This window comes from Nycticebus coucang, chromosome 8 (assembly GCF_027406575.1).
Source record: "Nycticebus coucang isolate mNycCou1 chromosome 8, mNycCou1.pri, whole genome shotgun sequence".
Taxonomy (NCBI): Eukaryota; Metazoa; Chordata; class Mammalia; order Primates; family Lorisidae; genus Nycticebus; species Nycticebus coucang.
In genome coordinates this window covers 108,604,535-108,621,948 of record NC_069787.1, presented here as the reverse complement: position 1 = coordinate 108,621,948, position 17,414 = coordinate 108,604,535, and the positions used below count along the sequence as shown (strand labels likewise).

The window sequence follows — 17,414 nt, the reverse complement described above, 5'->3', positions numbered from 1 at the left end:
CTAAATCCTTGGTCTTGGTCCATTCTTGCTGAAGATGCTTCCCTTCTCCCATCCCAGGGAATTTGCCATTGTTTGCCTGTATCTCTGTTCATCAGACTAGCTGGGCTGCTTCACACAACAGATGGTTCTGGGAGGTGAGAACCAGGCCCTAAGCCATGCTCTGGGACCTTCCTTCCTCCAAAAATAAATGAGGAATTGGCACACTATCTTTACAACACCACAGCCCCCTGGTGTAGTAGGAAACACAGGAGCCAGGATGTGGGATGGTTTTGGATTTGTTCCGAATAATTTTCAGGACTAAATTCACCTCTTGGTCCTAAAGACAGAAAATGTCTGCCATGGAATTGTGAAGGGCAATACCTCCTTGAAGAGCGGAGGTATTTCACCGAGGAGAATGGAATTAGAGGCACACACCAGATTCTAAGCACCCACATTCCTTTGCAGCCTCCAGCTGAAAAAATTAATTGCTTGCCCTTCATGCCATTTGTCTTCTGCATGTGAACTGCCTCCTCAGAGCGGGGTGGGAGGAGAGAACGGGCCAAGCAGCATGGGGCAGGGTCCAGCCACGCTGACCTCTCACAGCTCAGTTTAACTCCTGAGTCGCAAAGGGCCCTGCACCTCAGTCTCCATGGCATCCCAACAGTCTCCATGTGACCAGAACTGCCATTACCAGGGCTGCAGGGATCCCCCAAGTGTCGGCAGTAACAGACCTCTCAGCTCAAGTTTTATCGAATGTATTTTTTCTTTCCTTTTTTGCTTTGTTTTATTTTGCTTTTGGTTTTATAGTTCTTTTTGGCAGACTCACATTGTCAACACCTGGTCAGGCAAAACAAATATACCCAGCATTGCAGGACATCAAAAATCAGCTAGCACAGGGTTTAGGAAGCCTGGCAGTGCCCCTCCCCACACACTCCCACAGGGCGGCGAGAAGTTCATCCAGTACAGTAATCTCAGGAGGATGCTTAGTCCCATTGGGGCCACCTGTTACCTACAGGGGTCCAGACTTTGGGAAGGCGGACACGCACAGGTGGAATTTAGAGCCCAGGCCCGCCGGCACCCGGCAGAGACCTCTTGCTGTTGGGTGCCGCCACTGACCCTGCAGTCACTGTCACTCTCAGCCCTGGGCCGCGGGGCAAAGTGGCAGGGCCCAGGCTGGGCTGATTCTGGACTCTGAGAAGTCCCAGTGTGGCTCAGGCCCAGAGTAGACCTTGACCTTGGCAGAGAAAAGAACAGGGAGGGACCTTTTAGTGGGGCCCAGAGGGCACAGTTCACATCTTAACAGTTTTATATGTCCAAGGAAAAGTACGCGTGCGCGCACGCGCGTGTGCAGTGCAGGGTCAGGGTGGTGAGTAAACCTCCAGCTCCCACTAAATTGGCAAACTTAAACTCCATCATTAAAAGAAATGCTATGTCGGGCCGCGGTGTGCCAGGCGAGGTAGGGTGTGCCGAGGCCGGCGAGCCGAAGCTCTGCGATTCCGCGAACTGGCAAGCGGAGCAAGAAACCGCCTGCGGATGCCTCTTCCCTCAGCTCATCACAAACCAGATCCAGTCGACGGCACAATCCAAACAGAAGAGGGAATCAGAATGTACATCTTTTGTTTGCCGTGGCAGGAGAACTGTTGAGCAGAGGAAAAAAACAAGCTGAGCTTAGCGCTATCAGCTGTTTCCTGGGGCTCGCTCCTTCCTTCCTCGGAGGGGGGCCTGGCCGCTTTGTTCTCGTTCCCAGCTGCTCCTCCGCGCCTTTAAGCAGTGGCCTTTGCAGACCTCGGAGGAATGCGGCCTGGGACGGCAGGGGACTCAGCTCCGGGGACTCAGCTCCGAGGCTCCCCCCGCCCGCGTGCTCGGCCGGCCGCAGCCTCAGGAGGGCCCAGGGCGCACCAGGCGGCTCAGCGGGGAGGGCGCCTGGACGGAGGGGCGACCTGCTCTCTCTGACACCCTGAAAGGACCCCTGTTTCGGAGAGCCCCCGAGGGACTCCAAAAGAAGGGTCCCTGAAATAATACATTCTGGGGTGACGTGCTCCCGCGTGTAGTCTGTTTGCTGTGGTTGCCATCCTAGCTCTGCTAATTATTAGCTGGTCACCACCCCTACACCCGCAGCCAGTTACTCAACCTCTCTGAGCCTCAACAGTCCTTACTTCATAGGACTGTGATGAAGATTAAAGCAGCCCGGCACATAGCTGGCTTGCTGGTATAGTAAGTCACCTTCCTGGGTTCAGATAGACTCAGGCAGGCCTGCTAGGTGAGAAGAAAAACCCCAAAGCCTTTAAGGCTCCATCACATTGAAAGCCAGGGCCTGGGACATCATCAGAGATCAGCCCTCGCGGTTCTTTCTCTTGAGTGTGCTCCTCAGTGTTTCATGTTCTGTGAGTCCATCCAGCACCCGCTGAGGCACACTTCCCATCACGCCTCCAAGGTATTCAGAATAAAAACCACAAATGTAACCCCAGGGGGCTGTGAGGTAGTGTGACAACTGTATGTGCCTGCTCAGCAGCCTATGGGCAAGCTGCTCCCTTGCCCACCCTCCCTGCCTTAGCTGTGGCCTTGGGGTCCTGCTGGTTCCCTGGGCCTCGCAGAGAACAAAGCACAGCTGCAAAGGTCACCTGAGCAGCCACGGTGCCTGGCAGGTGAAGCAGAAACAATCGCAACAGTGGGGATTGTGACTGAGGGTCTGGCGCTCCTGAGTACCTCCCAAGTGGCTGACCCTCTGCTAGGCATTCATCAACCTTGTTTCTTAATCCTCTCGTCAACCCTAAAGCAGGCAGTATTAAGCAGGCTCAGAGGGGAGGCCTGACTTGCCTGGGGTCATGTGTAGGGCTGTGGCCTGTCTCTGCTAATTAGATAGAAGAACACAATCAGAATGGCTTGGTGCCTGGAGCCAGCCAGCCCCACACAGGAATGTCTGCCCTGTCTCCCCCTAGCCTGGTGCCCCGCATGAGGGGTCAGCCTGCACATCTCCACACAGCATCACAGCAAGTGGCAGAACCAGGATTTGAATACTCAAGCTCTATGTCATTGACCCAGAAGATTGCACTTCAATAGCTGATCTAAATGGAAACTCTGGGCTTCCAATATGTGTCTATATCGAATTAGGTGATGCAGCAAAGTTTTGGTTTCTGGACTGTCATTTTACATGACAGCCCACTTCTGCTGCACCCCATCAGTCCCTGTCTCAATCTCTCCCTACTCCCACAGTCCTACTAGACAATGTGCCTGCCCATCCAGGCCCCTGACTTTCTGCTTCAACTTCTCTATTTAAAAAAAAAGAAAAAGGCCTATAGTCCCAGCTACTCAGGAGGCTGAGACAAGAGAATTGCTTAAGCCCAGGAGTTGGAGGTTGCTGTGAGCTGTGATGCCACAGCACTCTACTCAGGGGCGACAGTTTGAGGTTCTGTCTCAAAAAAATAGAAAAAGGAAAGAAAAGAAAACTTTTTAGAAATGAGGTCTTGCTATGTTGCCCAGGCTGGCTGTGCATTTCTGGGCTCAAGCAATTCTTCTGTCTCAGCCACCTTAGTAGCTGGGACTACAGGTATGTGCCATGCCACCTGGTACACCTTCTGTTTTTACCCTTATCCCAACATCCTCTTTCTGATTGTCCTTTCAAGACACATTTTGTCACTTCCCTGTTTAGAAGCCTTCATTGGCTCCCCAGAAAACTTGGCAGTGGGTTCAAATGCATTTGTCTGACTCCTCTAGCCCACTGGGGCCTGGCATCTGCGAGGCTTTCCATTTTCGTCCTTTACTGCCTCTCTCACCTCATGACCCCACCGTCCAGGCACTGTAGAGTCACTGAGATCTGTGACTGAGCCCCTGGCCCTGTGCCTTTTTCTATGCTGGGGTTTTCCAACTGTGTCTCTGTGGATACTGTATAACTTTGTTGCTGGGGGCTCTGTAAGATGTTTAGCCTTATCTCTGGCCTCTACCCCCTCAATGCCAGTAGCTCTTCCCTATTTCCGATAACTAAAAAAGTTTGCAGATATTGCCCAGAGATTAGGCACAATTGCCCTCAGTCCAGACCCACTGAGCTATGCGACCCCTCTGCCTAGCCCGCTGTCCTTCCTTCACCTGTCTAGCTTCTTCTTGCCTTTCAGGTCTTGACTTGGTTGCCATTTCCTCTTGGAAGCCCTTCCTGACCTGTGATACCAGGTCTCCATGTTAGGCGGGGTGTCCAACAAACCTGATCACGGTGTATTATAAAAGACAAAGATTTATACAAGCTCAAGAGAAACCAGGGTATGATCACACTGCATTGTCACTGCCTATTTACTTCTGGGCTCTTCCCTGTCCTGGGGCTTCATGAAGGCAGGTGATTGTTTGGTTCTCTGTTGTGTACTTAGGGCCTAAGTCTGTGTCTGCAACACAATCTTACCTACTAAATCATCCTTGACATCCCCCTCTCCCTTAATCCCATATCCAAACTGTCACGGCCCATTCATTCTCAAAAATCGCCCAAGTTTATCCACTGTGCTGTCTCCAAAACCCCTCAGTGGCCCCGGCTCCATCATGTCTGACCTGGATTACAAATGACCACAATCCAGCCAAATCCCCTCTAATCTTTTTTCACTTCAGCTGGGGTAATCTTTACACAACTAAACTCTAAACAGGTGGTCCTCTTGGTTAAATCCTTTCAAAGGCTTTCAGGTGCTCTTAGGCAATAACCCAAAGTCCTTGCTGCCAGGTTTGGTCTGGCCCCTGCTACCTCTCCATCTTCATCAGAACCATGTTCCTTCTTGCTGTGTGCTCTTCACTTCCTGGCTTCTTTTGTGTTCCCCAGAGCCATCTGCCCTCACTATTCTCATTACCTGAAATGCTCCTCCCCACCTGTGGTGGGTCCTGTGGTTCTTGGCCCCCATATCCCTGCTGCTGGGACCAGACCAGCTTCCAATGTCCTTGCTCAGAAACATCTGTACGCTGGGATTTTTTTTCGTTTGAGACGGTCTCACTTTGTCGCCCTCGGTAGAGTGCCATAACATCATTGCTCACAGCAGCCTTAAACTCTTTGGCTCAAGTGATCTCTTGCCTGAACTTCCTGAGTAGCTGAGACTACAGGTGCCTGCCACAGTGCTCAGCTATTTTTAGAGACTGGGTCTTGCTCTTGCTCAGGCTGATCTTGAACCCGGGAGCTGGGATGATCCACTTGCCTCGACTTCCCAGAATGCTAGGATTACAGGCATGAGCTACCTCGCCTGGCTGGTGTATACTGGATTTTAATGCTTTGCAGTGACTGTCTGAAATTTCTAACAATTTATCTCTGAATTTGTGTTTTTTAAGTGGAGGCCAATGAGCCAAGGGAGCCTGGAGCCGTGAGCTCACAGTCCTGCCTCCTGCCACCCCCTTGCCTCCCGAGGGTGGGTTCTGGGCTGTCTGCTTCCCTTTGCTCCAAGCCTGGTGGCTGCTGCCACTCCAGGCCGGTGAGGGCCTGGTCTTGGGTGCAGGCAGGGGCTGGTCAACACGTGCTTCCTCAGGTCCAGTCATGAGACTGGGGTCCTCTGTGAGGTCCCCACTCACTCCTCTGAGTCTCCCAGAGCCTGAGGCAGTATGATAGTCACAGATAAAAAACGGTGACTGGATGAAAAATAGAACATGGAAGAGAATGCTTTTTCCTGATACTGAATGTGGGCCCCACATTTTCATTTTGCACTGAGCCTTGCAAATTATGTAGCCAGGTCTGGCTGGGGCTGTGACCACTGAGGGCTGCCAGCTTCACACTCCCTGGGAGCTGCCCTCTGTGTCAGGGGACTGCCTCCCAAGCTCCCACCCCTGTGGCAGCTGTTCGCAGTTATCAACTGCCTTCTGTAGGGATACACAGCCTGACCTCCACTTAAGTCTGCGGCAACTCGGAAAAGCCACCCCAATCCAGAGCTCCCTGAACGACTGTCTGAGCTCTTAGTCCTCATCTCTTTGAGGGTCAGCTTGTCCCCACCCAGTCCTGCCTTCCTCATGAGTGTATTTCATGAGCAGGCTCCTGAGTAGAAAAAACAAAGTCAGTTTCTCCCACTGTACTCTCACAACACGCTTCCAACACCAGATGTAAGTGGAGTTTTCTCCGCACATCAAGTGAGCTACTAATTTTGCAGATGTGTGTGCCAGCCACATGGCTTCTCATTCAAGTCAATTATGATGTGATCTAGCTAGAGATAGCCTCAGGCCCCACTGGTTGAGGCTCAGTCCCTAAACTACCCCCACTTCAGATGCCAGTCACAAGTCCAAGCCTCTGGAACTTCTGCTTGGCCAGCCATAAAGCGGGGTTCTCAACACCTCCTCCTTGGTTCAGTTTATTTGCTAGAGCAGCTCACGGAACTCAGGGGAACACTTACTTATGTTTAATTATATGTGTGTGTATATATATATATTTTTTTGAGACAGAGTCTTACTATGTCGCCCTTGGTTGAGGGCGGTGGGGTCACAGCTTACAGCAACCTCAAACTTTTGGGCTTAAGCAATTCTCTTGCCTCAGCCTCCCAAGTAGCTGGGACTATAGGTGCCCACCACAACGCCCAGCTATTTTTTTGTTATAGTTGTTGTTGTTTAGCTGGCCCAGGCCGGGTTCAAACCCGCCAGCCTCGGTGCATGTGGCTGGCGCCGTAACCATTGTGCTACGGGTGCTGAGTCATGTTTAATTGTATATATATAAAATAAGCATTTTATAGTATAGAAAATAAATTTATGGATATAAATATATAAAATAAATTATATATATATGCATTTTAACCTCTTCATTATAAAGGACATTTTAAAGGATACAAACAGTCAGATGACGGGATACTTAGGGCTAGGTGGAAGGGTCCTGAGCAGGAGCTTCCAGCCCTGCAGGGTGGGGTTCACCACTCTCTCCATATCCCAATGTCTTCTTGTTCACCTTCCAGAAAGCCTCCACGCGCTCAGCTATCTAGACGCTCTCTGAACCCTGTCCTTTGGGTTTTTATTGAGGCTTCATTACTTAGGTATGATTGATTAAATCATTGGCTACTGTTGATCAACTTAGCTCCTTCAGCCTTTCTCCCCTCCTGGAAGTTGGAGGTGGGTGGGTTGAAAGTCCCAACTCTTTAATCCTGCCTTGGTTTTTCTGGTGACGCAGCCCTATCCTGAAGCTCCCTAGGGGCTGCCAGCCATCATTAACATTAAGTCAGAAGCTGCGAGGCAGGACAAGGTAACCAACCATGGAAAGAGCTTTTGTGTCACTATTCTAACTTCATTCCCATTCCTGACAAAATAGCAAGTTTCAAAGACTCATGTTGCATAAAATCTGAAGATCACTGGCCTCCAAATTGAATGCTGAATTTTGCAAAGTCCTAGCATAAGCCCCTTATGCAATATTCCTATTACATTTACTTGGAGTTTCTAAAAACTGATATAAAGCTAGTCCCAGCTAGTCATAGTGTGCATGTAGATGTCGGCTGAGTGCAGGCAGGAGTACTTATTACTTTAAAATGAGTGTCGACAGTGGCTGCGACCACATTTAATTATATTGTGCCTATGTGTGGGAGGCTGGCTCTGAAATGTTAGTCACTGTCATTCCCTGTGTAGAAGGGGGTCAGTGTTTTCTGAAATCTTCCTCTGTCTGAGGTTCAACTGGGCTTGTGGTTGGTGTTCCTATCAGACCAGCCTGGGCAGATAGCTATTGTCATCACATGCACTTTTTCTGTCTGAGTTTGACTAAGTGGAGAGCCTTTTACAGGATTAAAAGGCCATGTGCGGCCTTGTGCATGAACTCCATGAGGTGGGGCTGACACTGTAAGTGCTTTTGAAACTGAAGAACCTGGTTTGTATCACATACTAGCATTGTAACTTTGGATAAGTAACTTAACCTGGGTCTCGATTTCCCTATCTGAAATGAGGCTAAAAATAGTAACTAACTCATAGAATCTTTTTGTGAAGCATCTAGATCCATTATCTCTTGATTAAGGGGTTGGAAAGTTTCTAAGCTTTTCAAACCACTGAAGTAACAGCAGTTATTAGGAACATCTACTGTTATTTGCCTATTCGATATCCGTTCCCTGTCTTTTGCATCTTGATTTTCCTTTGGAGAACACAGTCATATTCTCAGTCTATGAGATTTAGGTAGGACAGACTCTCCCTATGGCCCCTGGCGCAGGCAGTGAGCTAGTCCCAGCCAGTGGAATTGGTTGTGGTCGGGCATGTGACCTGGGTTGAAGGCTCTCCATTGAGAGCCTTCCCTGGGAATTGTGAAGAAGCTACTTATAAAGAAGTATTTTCTCTCCATGGAGGTTGCTGCCTTGGTAGGATGTGTGTGGAGCTACTACTGGTGGCCCCCGTGTGGGGAGCGTCTAACTGAGAGTCACAGCAACATAGAGAGGAGGGCAGCTGGGAAACAGCGAAAGGGATTCCCAGGGACACTGCTCAGACACCCGGATCAGTTCTTAAGTAACATGATTTTTTTTTTGTAGAGACAGAGTCTCACTTTATGGCCCTCGATAGAGTGCCATGGCATCACACAGCTCACAGCAACCTCCAACTCTTGGGCTTAAGCAATTCTCTTGCCTCAGCCTCCCGAGTAGCTGGGACTACAGGCGCCCGCCACAACGCCCGGCTATTTTTTGGTTGCAGTTCAGCCAAGGCCAGGTTTGAACCCGCCACCCTCGGTATGTGGGGCCGGCGCCCTACCGATTGAGCCACAGGCGCCGCCCGTAACATGCTTTTATGCTCCCATAAAAACTCTGATAGTCCAATAAATCACAGTAACTTACTCTGTATGTTAACCTTTTGAGTTTAAAAGTTTTTTTCCTACAAATAATGCAAAGACTATCTCATAGACTCATAAAATGGTAGAGCTTAAAGATGTCTTGAGGACTGCCCAAGAACCAACAAGTTCAGGTTCTTGGCCTCCCAGGCCAGTGCTCTTAAGCCCTCCTTGCCAGTCTGCCTTGGTCTTTTCCAAACCTGAGGCAGAGACACTTTGCTCTTTTCTTTTCCTCAAGGGCCTCCCTGAGTCACTGCCCAGCTACGAGCAGCCAGGGGTCCCCATGGGGTGGAAGTCAACATGTTCTAGCAATGATTCTGTGCTCCCCCAATCCTCTATTGAGAATAGCCACATTTTAGGAGAAGTAAGTAAAGATCTGGGTCTTGATGGAGCCTAAGTAAGAGCTCTGGACAAGACTGTTCAGAGCTCAGGGCTCAACCTCAGACCCGTATTATCTCATGTGTGGTTCACTACAGTACTACTTTGCTGGTCCACCTTTCTCGCCAACCCTTCTTAGTCTCTTTCTCCTTCAAGTTATTTTACACAGTGTTAAACTCATCTTCCTAAAGAATCACTCTGGTCATGGCCCTTTTTTGCTCAAAAACCTTCACTAGCTCCCTATTGCCTATAAAGCAACTTCCAAAGTACTTCACCCAGTGTCCCCGAAAAGCATGAAAGGCTTCAGGGAGGCCCAGCCTGTACCTAAGAAGAGTTATTCACCAGGAAGAATCATGTCCAGAGTTACAAACTCAATTACAGTCTCCAGTTCTATGATAATAGGTGGTAAGTATTCTGATATTTGTGGAGAAAGAAAACATTAACCCTCTAACAATGTCTAGCACCTCCATATCTACTCCATTAATTTTAATGCTATCATAAAAACAATCTTCCTCTGGCTACCTGTATGTATACACACACACACACACTATATATATATATAGTGTATGTATGTGAGTTTTCTATTGGTATACAACAAATTACTCCCAAACTTAGTAGCTTAAGACAACACCCATTTTTAGCTCACAGTTCTGTAGGTCAGAAGCTTGGCACAGCAAGACAGGGCTCTTTGATCAGTGTTTCACAGGCTAAAATCAAGATGTGTGGTTGGGCAGCATTATGATCTGGAGCTCAAGGTTCTCTTCCAAACTCACATGGTGATGGCAGAATTCAGTTCACTGTGATTGTAGGGAGGTGGTCCCTGGTTCTTTGCTGCCTGGCAGTCAGAGGCAGCCTTTAGCTCCTAGAGACCACTTACATTCCTCGCCCCATGACCTACTCCATCTTCAAAGCCAGTAGTGGTGCACTCTTGTGTGTTAAATTTCTGACTTCTGGCCAGGCACAGTGGCTCATGCCTGTAATTCTAGCACTCTGGGAGGCTGAGCAGGTGGATTGTTTGAGTTCAAACTAGCCGGAGCAAGAGCAAGACCCCATCATTACTAAAAATAGAAAAATTAGGCATTGTGGCAGATGCCTATGGACTTAGCTGCTCAGGAGGCTGAGGCAAGAGAATTGCTTGAGCCCAGGAATTGGAAGTTGCTGTGAGGTAGGCTGATGCCATGGCACTCTAGCCTGGGCAACAGAGTAAGACTCTGCCTTAAAATAAAATAAAATAAATTTTTTTTCCTGACTTCTGTCATCTCTGACCTCCATACCCATATAGAAAGGACTCATGTGGTTAGGTCAGGGTCACCTGAATAATTTCTCTTTTGGGTGGTGCCTGTGGCTCAGTGGGTAGGGTGCAGGCCCCATATACTGAGGGTGATGGGTTCAAACCAAGCCCCAGACAGCTAAAACAGCAGTGGCAAAAGCAACAAAAATAGCCAGGGGTTGTGGCCGGTGCCTGTAGTCCCAGCTACTCTGGAGGCTGAGGCAAGAGAATCGCTTAAGCCCAAGAGTTGGAGGTTGCTGTGAGCTGTGATGCCATGACACTCTACTGAGGGCTACAGAGTGAGACTCTGTCTCAGAATAATAATAATCATAATAATTTCTCTTTTGATTAACTTAGTGTCAGCTAACTAGCAACCTTATTACATCTTAAAAATCTCTTTTGCCCTATAATGTAACATGATAATGGGAGTGATATTTCATGATATTTGCAGGTCTTGGCTACTTTCAAGAAGAGGGGATTATAAAATGGCAATGGTCTCCCAAGACCACCATCCATCTTAGGATTCTGTCTACCACACCATTGTAACAATTATTCTTAAACTTTAATATCTGCATGAGGAAGGAAGCTGAATCAGATTCCCAAATCCTCATCAATATTTTTTCCTCTGGGGACTGGTATGCCAGAGCTGTCAGCTCACCCAACATCTAATCACACTTCTTCCTTAACATCCTCTAAAACAGAGGCTAGAAAATGAAATACCCTATTTTTCAGTCTCCTTTGCTGCTAGAGGGAAACATTTCACATTGTCCTGATTAATGGGCTATAAAGCAGAAGTCTGTGAAGAATTTTCTTTTCTCTCCCTTTATCTGTCCTGGAATACAGGTTTAGTGTTTGGAGTTGCAGCAGCAATTTTGTGTCAAGGAGGAAAAGGCCAAGAGATTTTTTTACAAGATCTTGTTCTTGAAATTGTTGAACTGCCAAATCCATATCAGAAGTTGGTAATCTGCTACAATAGGAAGCAATCCCAATTGTAATAGAAAGCAATCTAAATTTATACAAGACAATGAGTTGCTGAATCAGAAGGAAACTAGTTAAACTTCCAAAGTTATGATGCCTTAGTTTTTCTGGAAGAATAGCACAGAGTCAACGGTTATTAACCTCCATAATCAGGGGGATTTTCCTTCTCACCTTCTTTTCTATTCCATTTTCTGTTGTTTATAATAGGATATCTGAAACTGGGTGTTTTATAAGGCAAGGAATTTTTTTCTTACAGTTATGGATCCTGAGAAATCCCAAGCCAAAGGGTTGTATCTGGCAAGGGGATAGTGGGGACTCTCTGAAGAGTCCCAAGGCTGCACACAGTATCAATGGAGAGGGGGCAGAGCATAGCTCAGGTCTCTCTTCTTAAAAATACACCAGTTCAGTTTGGGCACCAGTGGCTCACACCTGTAGTCCTAGCATTCTGGGAGGCCAAAATGGGTGGATTGCTTGAGCTCAGAAGTTCGAGACCAGCCTGACCAAGAGTGAGACCCTGTGTCCACTAAAAAAAAAAAAAGAAAAGAAAAAAGAAAAAAAAAATAGAAAAATTAGCTGGGTATTATGGCGGGTGCCTGTAGTTCCAGCTTCTCAGAAGGCTGAGGCAAGAGGATCACTTGAACCCAGGAGTTTGAGGTTGCTATGAACTATGACACTAGAGCAAGAGATTTAAACTCTGCCTCAAAAGAAAAAAAAAAAAAGCCACCAGTTCCACTCCCTTGACAACCCATTCTTGACAGCAGAGTCCTCATGACCTATCAGTTCTTAAAGGCCCACCACTCAATATTGCCACATTGGGGATTAACTTCCCAAACAAATGAAATCTGGGGGACACATTCAAACCATCACATCTTTTCTCTAATGTTTACAGTAATTCTTGTATACAGAATGTTGAGATCACAACTGAATATTTGTGGTTACAGAAGCCTGGAAACATGTCATTTTTTATTTCTTCTGTGAAATGTGAATACAATGACCTTAAAATCCACCCTGGGGGCCCAGTTGTCTGGGTGAGAATTGCAGTAAATAGGAACCTATGCCGGTTTACTCAGCTACGTAGATGGGTAAAGAACGAAGAAGATAGCTTCCCCTAATTCTCTCTTTCTTCAGGCTTCCAGCCTTGCTCTCTGTCTCTTCTCCCCTCTCCCTTCCCGGTGGTCCCCTGGGCTTCAGGGGGCAGGCCTAGGGACGCTGGCACAAGACTCCTTGGATGGGGCAAGTGGTCTAAACCCTGAAGTTTGGTCTCAAGGGGCAGAGAGGAACCCAGAGGGAAAAGAGCCAAAGGTCTCCAGGCAGTAAACCTCTCTGCTAGGTGCATTTGTTAACAGTGGACAATACCAGGGAGGCATCCAAAGCTTCTTGCAGATTCCAAAGCCTCCAGAGGAACTGTCCTTAAAAATTGTCTTGGTCATCAAGACACCAGGGCACCCAGCCACATACACCGGAGCTGTAGGGTTCGAATCCAGCCCGGGCCAGCCAAACGACAATGACAACTACAACCAAAAAATAGCAGGGTGTTGTGGTGGGCACCTGTAGTGCCAGCTACTTGGGAGGCTGAGGCAAGAGAATAGCTTAAGCCCAAGAGTTTGAGGTTGCTGTGAGCTGTGACGCCATAGCACTCTACCGAGGGCGACATAATGAGATTCTGTCTCAAAAAAAAAAAATTCTCGTAGACATGAACAGAGACAGAGGAAGGCTGAGAAGGGGGACCTGAGAGAGACAAAGCTATGTGTGTCTCCTAAGCCCTGGGGCTGCAGAATGGTACCAGTCTGTGGCCTGTTAGAAACAGGGCCACACAGCAGGAGGTGAGTGACCAGCCAGGAGTGAAGCTTCCTCTGTCTTTACAGCCGTTCCCCATCACTCGGGCCACCGCCTGAGCTCTGCCTCCTACCACCAACCTGCTCCAGCCCATGTTCATGGAAAAATTATCTTCCATAAAATTGGTCCCCAGTGCCAAAAAGGTTGTGGACACTGCTCTAAGCCTCCAGAGAGGTGGAGATATGTCTGTTCTCATGATGCATGTGTATAGGAGCATGGATATGGGGGGCTCGTGAGAAGCATTTCTGCCCTGCATAACAGACAATGCAGACACAAAACTATGAAGTAGCACATTCACATTCAGGTTTTTGAGCCTCGGCAGACACAGATTTGCTACACTCTGTTTCTGAAGAAAGCTCCCAAGGAGGCAAACGCTCTGCGCCTCCGCAGCTGTCTCCCCTTTCTGTCCTCTTAGGAGACAGTGTTGCTTAAGTTCGTCCTCAGATTCTCCTCCAGTGCTCACCTCTTTCCTTCCTGTATAATCAGCTCCTTCTGTGCTGGCTCATGCCTCAGCATCTGAACTTGCTCCCTCTCTGCACCTTGAAGGAGAAACTCTGTTCTCCCTGTGTTCTCTTCTAGGAACCAGCTTCCCTCCTTGCCCAGTCTCACCCTCTACTTCCAGATCAAGCCAGCCTCTGCAGTCTGAGTTTGGCATCACTAGTCTGTGAAGCTGCTCTTACTGAGGGCGCTGTGATCTTCTAGTTGTCACGCCCCCCCACCCCCCCCACCCCCGCCTGCATAGCTTCTTCGCAGCACGCTGGCTGCTGTCCCTGCTGGCTGCTGTCCCCACGCTCTCCTCCCTGAATCCTCTTCTCCTCTGGCTCCTGTCACAGAGGCTACTAGTTACCTCCCCAATATCCAGATTTTCTTCTTCCTTACTCACTAGAACTTCCTCCTTTCCCCCTCTTTCCCCAAACATGTCATTTATCAGCCAGGGGGCAGCCAGATAATAGTTCTGCCAATGAGACCTAAGTGGAAGCTGTAGTTGGGGCATCCAGGAGAATTCAGCAGGGGGCACACTCAGCTACGGCATGCAGGCCCCTTTACTCCCGACCCTTCCTCCTTTTGCCTGCCTGGAACATGGTCCTGATGGCTGTGGCGAGACCAGTCATCTTGAACATATAGAAAAGGCCAAAATTATAGAGATGTGGATCCCATCACCCTGCAGTTGCTGAACTAATGTCAACACCTGCTTATTTCTATACCTAACAAGGTATACATAAGAAAAATAAATCCCGGGCGGCGCCTGTGGCTCAGTGAGTAGGGCGCCGGTCCCATATGCCGGAGGTGGCCGGTTCAAACCCAGCCCCGGCCAAAAAAAAAAAAAAGAAAGAAAAATAAATCCCGGTCTTGTTTAATCCATTGTTACCTGGATTGTCCGTGATGTACAACTGAAACCCTCCTTAACTGATACGCTCCCTGTGACTACATCATCCCTGCCCCCACCAGGCCCCCCCTGCTGCTCCTTACACCTCTTCAGGGCTGCTCTTCTTCCCTACCCCCTCCATGTTGGTGTTTCTGTCCCTGGTCATCTTCCCCCATTCTTTCCCAAGTGACTCAGCTGTGCCTTCTGCTTCCCAAGCCCCAACAACTCCAAATCCCTATCTCTGCCTGGGACCCTCTCCACCACATCACACCCTGAGGTCTAAGAGCCCAGTGAACATCTGTCTCTTCCTGCCTCTTCCACAGGAGCCTCATAGACAAAATGATTATAGTTCCACTTGCCAGATTTCTCATAAGTCTGCTCCCTGGAGCTAGAGACCCTCACCTTCCCTCACCCCCACACCTGCATAACTAGCTCGCCCCAAAGTTCCATTTGCTCTCTCCCCAAGAGCTCCAGTTTGCTCCCACTTCCTCAATCCCACTGTCCTGTACAGACTGCCATCATCTCTTGCCTGGGACACTACATTTGCCTCCTAACTAGCTTCCCAGCCTCCCATCTACCTTCCAAATTGTTGCTGGATTGGTCTTTTTAAGATGCAAATCTAATCATGCCATTGGCCTTCAAGAGCACCTGGTCCCCACGGAAGGGATTTCAGAACTGAGCCTGTGCATGAGCTGAGCCCTGCACAGCCTATCCACACCCCTTCCATTACGGCCTTGTGAAATCAACAACAGTTTCCCAAAGTTCCCATGATTTTCCTCATTTCTATGCTTGACTGTTCTTTGTGCCTTATAAACTGTACAAAAACTAAGTTTTAAGAGAACATTTAAAATGGTCTGAGCCCTTGTCTTCCTGGGGAATTTTCTACCTTTGTGCAAGAAACTCAATGGTAAAGATAGGTTAGAATTCCAAAGATTTTGTGCTGTTCATTTAACATAATTGCTTAATTGTAATCCTCATTTTGACCAAAGAATTTTCAGCAAGTCACTTTGAACCAAACTGAACAAAATAAACACTTTCTTTTTTTCTACATATTTTCATTTAAAATTCCACCTTTATTCAATGTAAAACATCTCTCATTCTACACTCAACAAGAAAGGAGATATTTTACTTTTTATGTGCTAGGTGTTAAGGGATCCTTCTTTTACTTATCTTATTAAAGTTTACCTCCTAGGATCATGGAATTTTAGGGTCCGGCTCCCTTATTTTCCTGAAGAGGAAACCAAGGCTCTATTGGCTCAGGCACACAGCACTACAGAGGTGGAACACACTTAGACCCTGACTATGGATTCAGCTCCCCCCATCTCATCAGGAAGCACAGACCACCCCCAACTCACAACGCTTTCCCCACCCTGTCTGCCATGAAAAGAGACCAAAGTAGTCCCCACACAGCCATTTAGGATAATCCTCTTATCCTATTCCACTTAAGGCAAGACGACAACACAAGGGCTTTAGAAAAAGGAGAATTAAGTCCATGGCTCTGTTCGCCCCAGGAACAGAACAGCCCTCTCCCATCCTTTCCAACTCTGTGCCCAGCACTTGGGGCAGGTGGAGAACCACTCACCCTCTGGGTGATGGGCTTGCCATCCTGGATCTGCACGGCCAGCCCCATGTCGGACAGCCTGCAGTTGCCAAGGTCATCCAGAAGCACATTCTCAGGCTTTAGGTCTCGGTAGATGATGCCGAGGGCGTGGAGGTGCAGCACTCCGCAGGCCATCTGGGCTGCGTAGAAGACCACGCGGTTCATGGGCAGGCCCCGTGTGCCCACGCTGTAGATGTGGAACTTGAGATCTCCCCCATTCATTAGGCTCATGACCAGGCAGAGATGGGACTTGTTCTCAAAGGCGTAGGCCAGAGAGACAATGAAAGGGCTGTTCACCTTCTCCAAGATTTCCTTTTCCAAGAGAGCCATCTTCTCACCATTTTTTTTCTTCAGTCGCTTCTTGTCTAGTTTCTTACAGGCATACATCTTACCCGTGTTTTTCACCTGGACAGCACATACCTTGAAGGAGAGAAAGAAAGGGAGAGGAAGAGAGAGAAGTAGACCCCTCTGCAGAGAGGTGGGAGAGAGGAGGAGGCAGGAGGAGGGGGTGGAAATTAGCTGAGGTGAAAATGCGGCAGGCTTTTGAGGAAGGAGAAGCTGTAAGTAAGAAGGGGTCTCAACAAAGGCGAGGCGTGGTGGCTCACACCTGTAATCCTAGCACTCTGGGAGGCTAAGGTGGGTGGATCACCTGAGCTCAAGGAGGTCAAGACCAGTCTGAGCAAGAATGAGACCCTGGCTCTATTAAAAATAGAAAAATTAGCTGGGTGTTGTGGTGGACACCTGTAGTCCCAGTTACTTGGGAGGCTCAGACAAGAGGATGGCATGAACCCAGGAGTTTGAGTTTGCTGTGAACTGTGAGGCCATGGTACTCTACTGAGGGTGACAAAGTGAGACTATGTCTCAAACAAACAAACAAAACAGAAAAGAAAAGAAAAGAAAGAAAGAGCTGGAACTATAATGAGATAGCACTTCACCCCTACTAGGTTGGCCATAATAAAATATGGAAAAATAACAAGCATTGGCAAAGATGTTGAGAAACTGTGACCCTCCTTCAATGCTGGTGGGAATGTAAAACATGGAAAAAGAGTTTGGCTGCTTCTCAGAGAGTTAAACATAGAATTACTGTATAACCCAGCAATTCTACTCTCCTGGGCATGCACCCAAGCGAAACGAAAACAATTATTGAAACAAATACTTGCACATAAATGTTCATAGGCTCACCATGCATGATAGCCAAATGGTGGAACCAACCCGCATCCATCCACAGATGAATAAATAAAAGGTGGTATGTCTATACAATAGAATATTATGCAGCCATAAAAAGGAA

General features: G+C 48.1%; 1 protein-coding gene across 1 annotated transcript in view; it reads right to left on the bottom strand.

Moving 5' to 3' along the window:
* Positions 1-17,414, bottom strand: part of GRK7 (G protein-coupled receptor kinase 7) — a 33,118-nt gene that overhangs the window by 13,954 nt on the left and 1,750 nt on the right. Inside the window, exon 2 of the mRNA XM_053600777.1 lies at positions 16,109-16,546. Within this exon, the coding sequence (XP_053456752.1) occupies positions 16,109-16,546 (438 nt within the window). The remainder of the gene's footprint in view (positions 1-16,108; positions 16,547-17,414) is intronic.